The sequence below is a fragment of the Daktulosphaira vitifoliae genome, unplaced genomic scaffold, assembly GCF_025091365.1.
Source record: "Daktulosphaira vitifoliae isolate Bord-2020 unplaced genomic scaffold, ASM2509136v1 Scaffold_2, whole genome shotgun sequence".
Lineage (NCBI taxonomy): Eukaryota > Metazoa > Arthropoda > Insecta > Hemiptera > Phylloxeridae > Daktulosphaira > Daktulosphaira vitifoliae.
Genome location: NW_026099573.1, coordinates 18,614,263 through 18,628,917, shown reverse-complemented (window position 1 = coordinate 18,628,917; position 14,655 = coordinate 18,614,263). Strand labels below are relative to the sequence as shown.

Here is a 14,655-nt window from a genome sequence, read left to right as displayed (position 1 = left end):
TTACATTTATCGCAGTCGAACCAAGTCCGAGAATCCAAAGAGGTTCTCAAGGTTTTGCACGCGGTAATGCCGCAATGACTTGTAATCGTAGTGAGCCGTCGGAATTGGTTTTTTTTTTTTTAGCCGTTGTCAGATAAACATACAGAAATCGAACTCTGGGTGACCGCTGAGGAGATTTAACATCGCGCGCGACCTGAATACTGCGATTGATCGTCTGAGCGCTATTCCATATTTTGAACGTCACTTTCGAGATGGTAATTTAGTAATAATTCGATCGAACAGTACCCCCCTAGTCGCCCCCGGACAAAAACACACCTATTCGTTCTGGGGCGAGCAAAACATGATAGGTCGTGTTCTATCTACCGGTACAATAAACGTTTGGAAATATTTATTTCACAAATACGACTGATGTTGTACGACTAGTGCGTATCGGGCGCTAAACCGAGTCGAGTGTATCGACATTTTGCCACTTGCACACGATGACATTATTGACACTTAAAAAACGGTTTTTTTTTAAAAAAATATTTAACGTGCATTTGGTGTACGATACGGTGTGATTTTTTACTGCCGGTTTGTAACGAACGCGTGTGATAAATATATTTAAACGCCTTGGAGAGTCGTTAGCAAAGAAAACAATAACCGATAACAACAGCTCGGTGCCCGTCGTCGAACTTTGCGAAAAGAGCACGTTTGACCTAAATTCGTTTTCGAGCGGTTGAGGTTGTTTCGTGTCATCCGAGCCCGAAAAATACATACATCCGTGTGTCGAATAACAAAGTTTGAAAATGTCATTGTTAATTTTTTTTTTACATATTAATCTGTTCGAAATCCTTTTTTAAAATTATACAACACGTACTTGTAAATTTGTTATCATCGCGCGTCATTATAGTTTTGCCGCCGTGCTCTGTTCCGAGCGCGTAAAATCATATCACTTGGTGGGGGGGGGGGGGGTTCGCACGATGGCGTAGTGTTGTTGGCGGCGTAAGAGAACGATGCTGTTCAAGGGCTGAAAAAAGTGGCCAGCGCATCCAAAGAAGCAGCGTCGTGTTTTCTCATAGAGCACGACGACAGAGCGCTTGAATATTATTTATACGCCAACCGAATGCCGCTCGGCGACAAGTTCAAGTGGAACGAGGCCGCCGCCGAGGGTCTTCTGGTTGTGCACAGCATACGAATCCGCATGTTGTTGTTGTTATAATTAACGTCGTCGACAGCGCCGCGGCGAAACGCGCCACGTTTCGCGCCTGTCAAAGAAGAACTGCTGCCGCCGCGGCCGCTATACCCGTCGACCGTCTCCATCGGGTACACCGGGCGGCCTATGTGCGCCACACCGCCGCCGCACTCGGACAAGTCGACCTTCCCGTGCTGCCGATACCGCCACCGCCGGTTTCCCACCACGCGCCGTCGCGGTCTTGTGTACGCTCTTGTTGCACCGGCGGTCGCTACCACCACCGTCGTCGCGTAATACACAGTCGCGGTTTGTCGGTCATCGAGTGCTGTTGTAGTCGCGTCCGATGTCGTGAAAAAAAACAACAACACATATTTCGGTTTTTTTTCTCACCGCCCGCAGCGTGTCGAATATTAATAGCGCGCGCGCGTCTAGTATATTACCGTAGGAGTACCATGTTGCCGGGTCGCCGAAAGTTTGGCGGAAATAGCGCGACGTGTGGTGCCGGTAACGAACAGCACAGAGCATCGACAAAGGCGTTGAACATGATCAACAACAACAACAACGTTGATTACAAGAAGTGTCAATACTCATCGCAGCCGTCAGCCGTCACTGTTGCCAAGCCGAGGTATCTGCGCACGATTTCTTTTTTTTTTTTATATATATATTGTGGGGGTAGATTTTTACGTTCACTCAGAGAGGTGTTTAGTGGGTTAATCTACGGCCGAGTCAATAGAGATGCAAGTGGACTGTAGCGCGATTGGCCTATTTTTTTTTATATGCGCAAAGCTCTCTCTTTTGTATGAAAACATTTTGCGCCCCGTAATATATTCCTAATATTCGAATAGAAGCTAAATTCTCGTTTAACGCTTATGGTCGCCGCGAAACGACGACGGTATCCAGAACCCTATTCGAGAACCATACGCACTCAGTACAAGATGAGATCCGCAGCATTGTCGTGTATACCGTTTTGGACAGCTGAGATCGCGGCGGTGGCAGTCGTTCAAGGTCGAACCGCTAAAAGCGGTCGTCCCCGAGAACGGCATCGGGCCAAACCCGTTCCATCCGGAGCAATCGATGCCCATCGTGTGTTCGCCGACGCGATTTTCGTCTTTTCTGTTGACGACAAACAGCGATTTCGGTAGCGGTCGGGCCGATAACGCAGTTTTTTGTCGTTTACCTCAAAAACCGACGTTTTAATGTTGCACGCGTCATTGTAGTAACGCTCCGCGCAATAAGAATTGTACATAGAAACGCGATACGCTTTCGGTTAATTTATGTAAACGCGCGCCATCGTCGGCAGTCTTGATCGACTCTTGTTCATACACATTTTTAGCGGTCACCACCTCTAGTCCGTATCTTGACACGCGTGCTCATCAGGGCCCACGGAAATAACGGCCATTCTGCTTATTATTATTTGTGTGGTGTCGTCGTCGTCGTGTGTCCTTCGACCGCATCGTTGTTGTCTCGCCTCCATCCGACCATGTCGTAAAACACCGCACGGTACTACACGCCCGGATTTCTTTACCGAGTTTTCTGGTCTTTAGTTTTCTAGGAAGGTTAGTTCCTAGAAATCGAACAGAATAGAGAAATTTAACAGGTTATTGTCGATAAATTGTGGAGGTTTGACTTTTTGACAAATACACAATATTGCCATTTTTAGGAATGCATTTGTGTTGCACACACGTCAATTACAACTGTTGTTATAACTGTGAACATTTCACTTCAACTCGTATTTTAGGGGTAGAAATTAAACATAAAAAAATTATCGCAGTTCGATTCATACTTGTAGTGATAATTTTGAAAACTGCTTATAACGGGATTTCGGGCGTTTAGCTGAGCAATTCATAAAAATCTTGTATTAATATGGGGTGTATATATTTTAATTTTATATAAACAATCTGTTTCTATTCGTTTCCAGTACAACTAAATTATGTTATTAAAATTAAATAAATGAGTAAATTTCATTAAAAATATATATTATAAATTTTTAATTGTAAATAAATACTGCTATCGTTCGTTTTTAATCGTACTTTATTATTAACAATAACTTCTGAACGACAGAAATTTATTTGAAATCTTATACCGGTATTTTAATATTATTTAATGGTGTATCAACAATATAGGTTGAAATTATGCGTTTAATTTCATGTTCATCGATATAGTTTATTTTTAGTACATTGTTTATAATACATATATATTTATATAAAAGTGTATTACACCCCTTTTAATATTACATAATAACGCAATATCTTGAAAAATATAAACATAATAAAAAATAGAATTTTTTTGTCCCGAGTAAATAGAGTATCCTTTGTTCTATAGTTTTCAAAAAAAATTGCGCTAATTCCCTTCTTGCTAGTAGTATTAAAGTTAGTTTCTATAGTGAAAAAACATATTTTTAACTAGTTTAAAAACAAAAAAAAAATAATCGATCGATAACACAATTTTTGAACGTTGTTTTTGGAATAAATTATTCATTTTTATGTCGGGGTAGGAGTAGTGCGGTGGATAGATCCTTAGAGCTAACAATAAACAGACCGTAATACACCTTCCAGTCTGTACAATACAGTGTTTATAACTTCCAAAATTTAAAGTGTTTAACACGACTGGGGTCATTTTCAAATATATCAAGACATTGTTAGCGATATCAAAAATTAAATATTCGAATACACCCAACGTTGGAAATAAAATTTTAATTTTAATATGAACACAGCAGGTTTTTTTGTTTTTCGATCAAAATAGTTTTATTGTTCTTTACTACATTTCAGTAAAACTTATAGTACATGTTTATACGATTTGGTGACTGATAAATACACAAAGATCGTATTGTTTTTTCATCAACGACGCGTCCCGAGATCAATGCTGTTTGCACGTGTTCACTCGCACCAAACAATTAGAAACAGTTTTGAGATTCTCCGAGAAAAAATAAAAGAGCGGATTATTCATTATTTCGGCAAAACATGCCTCTACCTATTCCATGAACTTATTCTCGTTCGGTATAAACACATTTCGTAGTATGTGTGTACACGGCCTGTTAACGTTTTCTATTGCCGTTTTTGCTTCATTATAACATTTTGTGTGTGCGGCCGCCAGGAGAAAGCCGACTGCAAGAAGAAGATGAAGAGGAGCACCGCATGACATTCCGCGTACCACTCCGCGCCGGTGTACGATATCAAATTTCTCCGCAAACCTGCGAGAAACTTGCGCCACTAGCCGTTCAATTCAGCTGCCGGTTACGAGCCGTGTTGGCGTTTCAGTCGACGGTATTGAGAGTCGACTGGTAACCTATGGAATTAAGTTCAACAGTAATTGTTGCTTCAGGTATTTTCGGTGTAGTTGGTCGGTTCTTATCCGTCGACTGTAGGAACACGTTCACGATTCCAAGACAATATAGACCAGACAGGCCAGTCCACCGTGCGCCAGTTTGGTACACGAATCGCCGTCACAGATTTATATATTAGCGTGTAGTAATTATTCTGAATTATAATTCCTTAAATAAACACAACATTAGGAATACAAATTAAACGAAATTTATATATATATATATATGTATACAGGGTGTTCAGTAAGAAAGGAAACGGGTTTCTTTTGTCCTCATTGTTTGTAACAATTGACCTGTGTCCTTACTTACGAACACATGTACCATTGAAGTGTCCCTACAATTTTTTCTTTTGTATGTTCGTTTTTTATATCATGGCATTTTCTTTTTTCTTCTGTCATGAGTGCGAAGTCTCGGATAACAAATTTTTTCCGCGTCAAATAACAGTTTCAGAATTGATGTGGCCATCTGAAAATAAACACCCAAATTTTTATTTAAAAACTGGGCGTTCGTGTGATATTGAGAATGTAAATGTACGACGTATCGCTGCGCTGCAGCTCTGGCCTTGCCCATATCGTTGCGGATTTGTCCAGATGTGTTTGTATATTATACACATCTGGTCGAAGCTGCAATCCTTGTACGTCTGCAGATAGTAACTCGTTTTATAGCGGTGTATCATCTCTATTGTGTGCATTATGTCATGCAATCGTGTTGTTTGCTGTCAATTTGTTTTGATCACGGGCCGGACAATCGTTTGACGGACGTTTTAAAAACAAAAAAACTTTACGAGACCGTTCCACGCACCGTTTGGGTGGGTGCGCTCGATTGGACTTTTTTTGATATCAGGTCGCGGTTTTTTAATTTTATTATTCTAAACGCGACGTGTGTTTCTTCGCATCGACACATCCGTAACGACGACAATCTCTCGCGCGGCCCGTGTCGCCTCTCGGCTGCTGACACACACGCGCCCAGGTCGGGGCAATCGATAAGTCAGACGGTAAACACACCACTCGGTCAGCAGCGGCAATGCAAGTTTTGCCATGGCAGTAACGGCTATGACGCCGCTACCCGTTGTCCGACACTACGCCACGTGTGCGCCATCGGCCGTAAGAAACACACGCGTGTGTTAGTACTAATAACAATAATTATTATTAGTGTTTCCATTGTACCATTGAAAACACGACACGTAAAACGTTGACAGGTATGCGCTCGTACCGACCAAATGTTTATTTGCCGCGTATGCCAACAGTAGTCCGGTGTCGTTGTATCGCATACGTTGTGTGTACGAACGGTGAAAAACTGGCTTTTCGTCGGTCGGAATTACTCTGCGTATTTCGCTTTTCCCAGCAATTGTTTTCGTTTATTCAGTTATTTCATTCGACTTTGGGTAGCACCCGAAACCTAAAACCCACGGACGCCGGTACGGCAATTACCTATATGAAATATTCTTCTGGTTCTCTTCCTCGACGTGTTTTGTAATATACATAGGACTATTTCAAAGCACCACCCACTCGTCATTACGCGCATATTGTCTTGGTGCCGGTTCGTATTGTCGCACACATTACGACCGTTTGTGTTTCGCCGCAACCTTGACACGGATTCCCCTGCGCGCGTATTGTGTGCAAACGGCCGACGTCGTCTGAACGGATCTCGCCGCCGACGGGTGAAAACAAAACACGAATCTCCTCGTTGCGAGCCGTCCGCGGTCGCTCTGAAAACTTGTCGAATGTTTTTTATTCTTTTTTCGAAATCGTCCTAAAAAATGGGCTGGCCCAACTGTTTTTACACCGTGTCTAAACATGGTTCGCCGTGTGTCGCTTATTGTGGTACGGCGGCGGCTATTGCAGTCGAGATGGCAGCCGCCGCCGCCGCCGCCTCTTCGTCTATATTTATCCTCTGCAGCTGCCGCCGCCCCCTGACGTCGTTTCACCTGCACGCTTCCGTTGTGCGCAAATCGTTTTCGAACAGACTCGCCCGTCCGGCCAAAACCTCGACAGTCGCCAAATCACCAACATCCTAAGCATAAACGAACAAAAATATTATTCTACACCGCGTTATAAATAAAACAACACTCGGTCTCTGCGTTTACCTGTCAACTGCAGCGGCCGACGCTGTTCTTCATCCCGTCACTTTGTACGATCACCTTACACACCAGTTACACTTCTTCTGTAGATTTAACTTGTACGCGTAACGAGTCCATGTATAATCTACCGAAATTGGGTTTAATGACTAAAAACGTCCCAGTTTTCAAAACCCGCTGTTAATATGTACGCGATAAGTAAAGTCACAGTACAGAACGACTGGCCCACAGGTCTCCAATTTCACCTTGTAACTTCTGTGTTCAATCGAATCGTAATGGAAATGAAACATAAGCCATTTAGTTTGTTTCTTTTCTTTTTTACGGCCATTTAAACGGATAATTTTATGAAGAACCGGAAGTTTTTAAATAGCTCGCTAACGACGTATAACGTTTAGAAAACTTTACAAGTTTTTATAAAGCTATTTTATTATATTTGTGGTTGTGCGAAGTTTTGGTCGTGTCCTTTCAAAAAGTTCCTTGAAAAAAAAAATAAATAAACAAAATTTGTTATCCGATCGGTTGTAATGTTTTTTTTTTTTTTATCAAATTGACTAAAATAACTTTGAAATATATATTTATTTTCATGAATCAAAAATAGACTAAAATAAAAAAGCATATTATATTTTAAATAAACTTAAGTAGAGAATTAATCTATTTCGTATTAAATAACTACATAGTTTGGTTTTAATAAAATAAAATAATATTTATACAAAAATGTTAAATAGACCTAGCAAGTATAAACTATTATATATTAATGTATTATTATATTATATATTAACTATTATATATATATTATTATTATATATTAATAAACTACATGACCTTTGTTTGTATAATGACAGAATTTGAGATGTTAGCTTTTTTCACTTGCGATTCGACCTTTTGCCTAACCTAGACAAATGACCAATAAGCAATCATCTCTAAGTCCTTTGTTTTTTTTAATATCCTAACTACATGATTGTTCATAAGCAAGTTTATATTTTTTTAACGCGTCTCACCTTTAAAATTATTAAAGTGTTTTAAAAATTATTAAAATTAACGATTGATTGATTGAACGATCAAAATACTTATATTTTTTATTTTGTTCTCTTAGTTATTTTTTCACTTTAGTTATTTCTTTTCCTTTCTTTTTCTCGAATCTTTACTATTGTAAAACTTAACACTTCTTATTATGCATTTCGTATATGGTTGTGTATCCAACCTTGTACTCATGTTTAAATTTAGTGCTACAAAATCTAAAAAATGTTTATAGTCGTAACACAAATTTTTCCTAATACCTGTTACATTTTTATAATATTCGATTTTATGACCAGCTTAAAAATGTTTCGAATTTTCTTTCTGTATTGGTGTTACATGGAATTACATAAAATTCAGTATGCTACTAAGTCCATTCATTTGATACGTTTATTTGTTTATCAGTAATTATTCGTCGGAGTACGCCGAGTGTGTTTAATGGTATTTTCTGTTGTTTTGCAGGTACACCCGTCGTGAAAGTATGGCCAAGGCCACACTTCTGAGGGAGCCTCGGTCGATGGCGGCTCGCATTAAGCCTTCCCAGGCCAACCGCAATCACAGGATGGACGACAGAAGAAACGGCAGCGGAACGTACGCGTCGACCACTGCGTCGTCGTTGCCGCAGTGCAAGGTGAAGCGTAACTACGCGTGCACCAAGTGCAATTACTACACGCAGAATCCCAGATTTTTTCTGTTCCACCAGAAAAACGTGCACGCCGAAAAAATCCGCGTGTACGAGTGTTCACAGTGTCTGTACGCGTCCAAGCACAGCCAAAAGTTGCAGAGACACATACAAATGGTGCACGTGGCCGGCAAAGGCAAGGCGGCTGCCGCCGCCGCCGCCACCGCATACAAGCTCAAGGTGCAGCGAGTCGAAAAGGTGGACGCCAGGGCGCCCATGGGAAACGCCGTGCCGTCGGCTGCTAAACGATCGAAGATGTCGGCGTCGGCTGTCCCTGTTCAAACGCGGTCTGAGCGTGACGACGACGACGACGACGAACGCGAACAGGACCATCGGCGAGAGCCGTCCACGACCGACGATCGGACCGTGTACGTGCGGTGTTCAGTTTGTCCATTCGGCAGCCACAGCCAGATACTGGTAAACCGGCACGAGAAGGTGGCCCATCTGAAAAAGAAATTCTTCCGGTGCATGAAGTGCAACTACGTGACGCACATGAAAGCGCGGTACACGAAACACGTCAAGTACCACACGATGCCAATGATTAAGTGCGACGACTGCGACTTCCGGACACCGTACAAATGGAACCTGGACCGGCACAACCGGAACCATACGGCCAACGGTGCGTACAAGTGTTCGAGCTGTTCGTTTTCGGCCGACATCAAGCAGAGCTTGACCGTGCACGAGATGAACCATCACGTTCCGCCCATCGGTAATGTGTTGCCGGCCGCAAAACGAAGGTATCGAGTGGGGGCGTCGGACGCTCCGGGATCTGCGGTAGACGGCACGGAGGTAAATAAAAAAAATTATTTTACTTATATATATATATTTTTTTTTTCGTACTAGTTGTTTCCATTTTATTGAAAAACATAAAATAATTAATTTGTCTACGTAATCGTACTCGATACGGTGTTTCCTAATGAATATCAACACAACATAACGCCAATTCGACATGTTTTCGTTATATTTTTACAAGACATCAGTAATAATTACAAGGTTTACCGATTTTAGTTTTCAGTTTCAAAACTAGCTGTCAAAAATAATAATAATATTAACACAAAAAATGAATAGCGCGCGATGGTTTTCACCATCAAACATTACGTCAAGAATAAATTATTTACTTTTTTTACAAGCCATGAAAATTTTCTCGAAATGTTTGATTTTATTTTTGTAATTTTACATTACGATCCTTTTTCTCAATCCTAATCCTTTTTACACGCGTCAGTGATCATGCATTAACTTTTTTTTTAAGTTCAACTGACACGATTTATCACTCGATCCGTACATGTGATGAGAGACAAAAAACACACAATACCTGCAAGTATTATTTTATAAGATTATAGTCGTGTGCAGTGGTAACCTTGAAGTCGCATCTTCTGACGTACAATATGCGGCTTACAATATCGCAGAGCCCTTCCAATTACCACCTCAAGAGTACGTCCTCGGCGTTTGGATTGAGAATTGTATAATCAAAATTCGTGTGCTGAACTTTCATCCTCAAATAGCCTCCTCCTGACTCTGTTTTTGCTTTAACCAGGTGGGGCCCCGTTTGATTTGTAATCACGTTTCGCGTAATGACTCAACGGTGTCCGGGCGTGCCTCTGTTCTACGCAATCCTCCTATACATGTCGTTGTATGGTAGGCGTCGACTCGGCCTGTCTTCGCCGGTGTGTTCGACGTGATATTAACATCAAGTCTGTTGAGGTTCTCCGGCCGCGGTCAACGGTAATCGGTTGAGTCGTCCAAACGAATAAACGCCAATTCATAGATTCGGTAAAACACACTCTACACACAAACGATTGATCTTCGTAGGCGTGACAAACGTGTTGGCGTAGTGCTTTGTATACACGAATACAATTTTCTGTTGGACAAGAATCGGTTGTGTTGTCTTTGGGCCACAGCTGTGAAATTTCAACGGTGGGGTTATGCGTGTTTTTAATTACAATTTATTAATAAGCACCGTTTGTTAGCAACACATAATAGTCGCTCTATGTTTGTGGATACTTGAAATGAATACCATAAAAAAAAAACCGTGTACTCTGCGAATATTATCTTGTCGGCCACTGCTTATTATTTTATGGCTGCGTAGAAATATCGTATGAGTTCATATCTAATATTGTGTGTGTACCATTAGCAATACGATTACCGCAGACTGTTGCAGTCTCCCCACCTCCTCCTCACAAGTGTTGCGCCACACTCTGTACGCTTCGCCATAGGCGCGTACAACGATCAAAGGTAGTCGTCGCGTTTTTAGCATTGACGGAGCATTCTCTGTACACAAAAAGCTATATGTTTTAAGCTGTTATTCACAACAACAACATACGCACACTCAGCCATTAAACATATCACGTGTTACTCTGACGGTGAAGAACGTTTTATGTGTTTTCGTTATCGCAATCGGTCTTCTCGACTGTTCTGCGGCGACGTGTACTCTTTTGGTAAAACGTTTTCTGATCGCTTCGTGCGAAACCGATCGTTATGGCTGAGTACTCGAATGCGGCGAGGGGGGGGCGTAGTCGGTTGCAAAATCATCCCGAGCATCAATTGTTTTCATAGGATATTTGCGTGTTCCTCTAAAAATTCCTAAAAAACAAACGTCGTTGAACAATAGTATTACCTATGCTGACGGCGTGTCAATGGATATCTTCTCGATCCGAAACGTTAATTAATATCACACTGTCGATTTGACGGCCGAATACTTTACATTAGAGGCTCGTTAATCTGCGCTGATGTTGGTTAGAAGTCAAAAGATTACAAAATCAAACATATGTTGAGTCTATAATACGATTATTAAGCCTTAATATAAAAAAAGAAAAATCTCTGTAAGCTTGAAGAAATAAAATTAATTAATTTATGACTGAAAAAATAATTTGGTTGTTGTGCTTGTTGACAACAATAGTACCGTGCGACTTGTTTACTAAATTAAGTTTCAGTACAAATTATTCAATTGTACTATGTTTAGTTAAAGAGATTTCGAAAAAATTAATGTTTATTGTTTTTTTTTTTATTTTCTTCATATTATCTTAAATTAAGATCTAATTATAAATCAAACCGAAGCCAATATCTACATAATAATATTATTCCATAGTAATACCAGATGCCGACTAGTAAAGTTTCGCCTTAATTACAGTGTCCTGGTTTCCTAGAAAACCTAATACAAAAAAAACCGATGCCATCAAATAGTATTGCTCGAGATATTGAATATGATTAGTTTATTAAATATATAAATGGTTTGTTGTATTAATTTTCTCGCTCTTTTGGTAGTAGTGGTTATTAAAAAAAAATTATTATTTAGTTTCTCTTGTAAATTAACCACAACATTCTGTATTGGCTCCCAAAACTGTAAAAAATAATAACCAATATTTTTAACTGACAACACGAATAATATTATTTGGTTGCCGTGTTGTAATTTTTTTTTTTATAAACGCTTTTATTAACCCATTAACACCATAAATAGCGGCCTCCCCCAAAGGAGGAGGTTTCTTAAACATTTATACTCATTGTCATTTACACTAGATAATTATACTATTTCTACAGTATGATTTTTTAATACACTGGATTATGTTTATATATATATTTATAACAACATCTCCGCGTAGTTACCATTAAGAACTCGTAGACCGATGATAATAATGGAATCGATGCGTTATAGGTCTTGCTTCATATATCAACGATTACGTCCGTTAGAACATTTATAAATTGGGTCGTATAGAGGCCTTTCCGCGTTCGGTTCGAACCGATGACCTTTAAACCTACAGCAGAGCCGCATCCAACGGCCCCACGTCTCTGCTGCCGCCGTTTAATCGATGAAACGCACACAATTCGATAATGTTAGTTGGTTTTTTTCTGAAAAAAATAAAAAATCATTACAGGCTTCCTTTGTGCGCGTCGAGTAATATAATTAACGGCCTGGTGTATACCATTAACATCTCGTGTACATGTATAGTAATATGAAAATTATATTAAGATTTGTGTAGTCTCTTCCTGCTAACGCTTTTATTTCTCACTCGTGTTGTGCACACGAGTCGTGCCTCTGTTGCACTTATTGACTTGTGTTATCTTATCTCTGTTCCTACCGCCGTATCAACAATGTGGTGATAGCGCGACGTACTTTAAACGCGTCCGCGGACGTTCTTTTACGATGTTGCTTCTTTGGCAACCGTCGCCCCGTTGCCGCGTTCCTGTTTATCATAAATAATCGACGTTTGTTAAAACGACGGGGCCTGTGTAAGTTACATGAAAACGGTTCGTACAACAACAACAACGAAATATTAATCGCGAAGATAATGAACGGGTCAGATGATATTGACGGGGAAGAGTGGCCGTCGAATCGCGCGTAACTATTGCCGTCTGTGCGTTCTAGTCTATGCCGCCCGTACTTATCTCTATTGTCGGGCATTTTATTTTTCTTCTTTTCTACTACGGGCACAACGCGCACCGGGTCTAACGATCAAGGTCGTCCGCAAAGAACGGCCGTCGCTTATCTTTTTTTTATATATACCGCACGCACTCGAGTGTAATAGTGTTCCCGGTGCGTCTACTTACTACTACCGTTCACATATGTGTGCCGGCCGGACGGCCGTTCGTTACATTTTCCGTATTCTATCGGCAGTGTCTCGTTCATAAACGTGAAAACCTCGTGGCCCGTGCGCGTCAACGGCGTCTATACTAAGACTGACCCGATCGTTTTCGACCGTCCGAAGTGTTTGTACAGTAGAATTAATTCATCGCCGATGAGAGTCGTCGGCGGTCGAATATAGTCGGCGGTGTGGTTATAGTTTGCGCTTATAGTGCAGGTGTCCGGGTCTAGACACAAAGATATCGTCACCCAAAAGTGATCATGATTACGGTGAGTACACCTACGATTTGGTTTTTAAATATTACAAGTGTATGGATACGCGCACCGCCAGTGAGTGTCACGAATATCGATGATTTCTATGTACTTTTACATCCGGTCGCATTCGAATTCGTCGACACTTTTGTCGTACATGACAATTTTAGTGTGCACCACGAAAATGATTTTCGTTTTTTATACGCTAGTGTCGAATAAAGAGTAAACGGTTTTTTTACGGACGATTCGCACACGTTTCGAGTAGGTATTGTGTGTTGGTGGCGGTGTAGTGGTGGTAGTCGCGCCGTGAACACGACGACCTCGCTCCAATGACTGAATTACACACATTATTGAATCATCATCGCAGTTAGAAATAATAAACGCGACGGTATTACAGAAAATAACGTGTGCGTGTGTGTTTGTGCTTTCCTGGACGCGACCGTCGTAAGGTCGTTTTTTCCTCATCACAGTATAATCTACTAGTGTGGGTGGTTAAATTTTTAGCGCGCAACACTGCCCGAAAGTCGTTTCAAACGTTTCGGCGGTTCTGTAAACCTTTAAAATAAAAATAAAAAATCATTTACAAAAATTTGCAACCCGTTTGAATAGTGTGAAAACTAATGTAAAACACTCGTTTGTAGAGCTCGTCGCAACCAAATTAAAGACGACGATATAAATTATTTTTAATACCAATTTATTGCATTTACAGTATCCGTGGAACGGGATACTCGATTAACCCGGCGCACACGCAATAGCCAAGTCGTTATCAACTGAATTCCTATCTGTATCTCTATCTCTCTCTCTCCGGTGTGCTCCATGCGTTCGTTTCGGCCGAGGTTATTCTCTTATCGTCGTTGTGTCATACATACACATAACAAGCGGCGGCGGCGCACACGACGTTTTATGGAATAAATGTCAATTGTGCCTAGCACAAGTGTGTGTGTGCGTTTTTATTATGCATTGGNACATGCGTTCGTTTCGGCCGAGGTTATTCTCTTATCGTCGTTGTGTCATACATACACATAACAAGCGGCGGCGCACACGACGTTTTATGGAATAAATGTCAATTGTGCCTAGCACAAGTGTGTGTGTGCGTTTTTATTATGCATTGGACGTGTTTTAATTTTATGGTGGACGCGTGTCTGTGTGACGTGCGCTCGACGACTAAGAAACGAGTGGCACTGTTTCCACTGCCAACCGGTGGAAAACCGAATCTCCTTGGTCTTATTTAATGCAATCGCGTTGTAATGAAATATCATACAACGGCAAGTAATAATAATAGCAGATAGGTGTTTATGTTGTTATACATATAATAATAATAATAACATGGCAAGTTTACGTACTGCCACCCGTTTGTGGACTTTCGACCGTCGTGCAGTTTGCCTGTGCCGCGGTCCACGGCCGTCTACTATGATATCATATATATTCTATTCGTGTTTTGTACACAACAACAATATTCTTGTATGCGATCATCGGTGGCCAATACGATACACACGTTTTAAAATTACAAAGAAAATGATTTTTATTTTTTTTTACCCAAACACTACACAATATTAGACGG

The 14,655-nt window shown here is 40.8% G+C and overlaps 1 protein-coding gene and 1 long non-coding RNA gene across 6 annotated transcripts in view; one reads left to right on the top strand and one right to left on the bottom strand.

Moving 5' to 3' along the window:
* Nucleotides 1-14,655, top strand: part of LOC126899338 (uncharacterized) — a 50,545-nt gene that overhangs the window by 20,417 nt on the left and 15,473 nt on the right. For 2 of the 4 annotated variants that reach the window (XR_007702554.1, XM_050674128.1), the window contains exons 1-2: nt 1,458-1,796; nt 8,047-9,055. Coding sequence is in view for 3 of the 4 variants with exons in the window: in XM_050674128.1 (XP_050530085.1) it covers nt 1,624-1,796; nt 8,047-9,055 (1,182 nt within the window). In the remaining variant the exon portion in view is untranslated. Of the gene's footprint in view, nt 1-1,457; nt 1,797-8,046; nt 9,056-12,825; nt 13,113-14,655 lie in introns of those variants that run through there. The other 2 variants (XM_050674129.1, XM_050674130.1) reach the window with 2 other exon arrangements.
* Nucleotides 3,890-10,530, bottom strand: LOC126899341 (uncharacterized). 2 transcript variants are annotated; one of them, XR_007702556.1, is made up of 4 exons: nt 9,649-10,530; nt 7,848-9,578; nt 6,580-7,046; nt 3,890-6,506 (listed from the first exon to the last, which is right to left on the bottom strand). It is a non-coding gene; the product is annotated as an uncharacterized LOC126899341 (long non-coding RNA). The 2 variants fall into 2 exon arrangements; XR_007702555.1 differs by having other exon boundaries at nt 7,848-9,293; nt 9,385-10,529.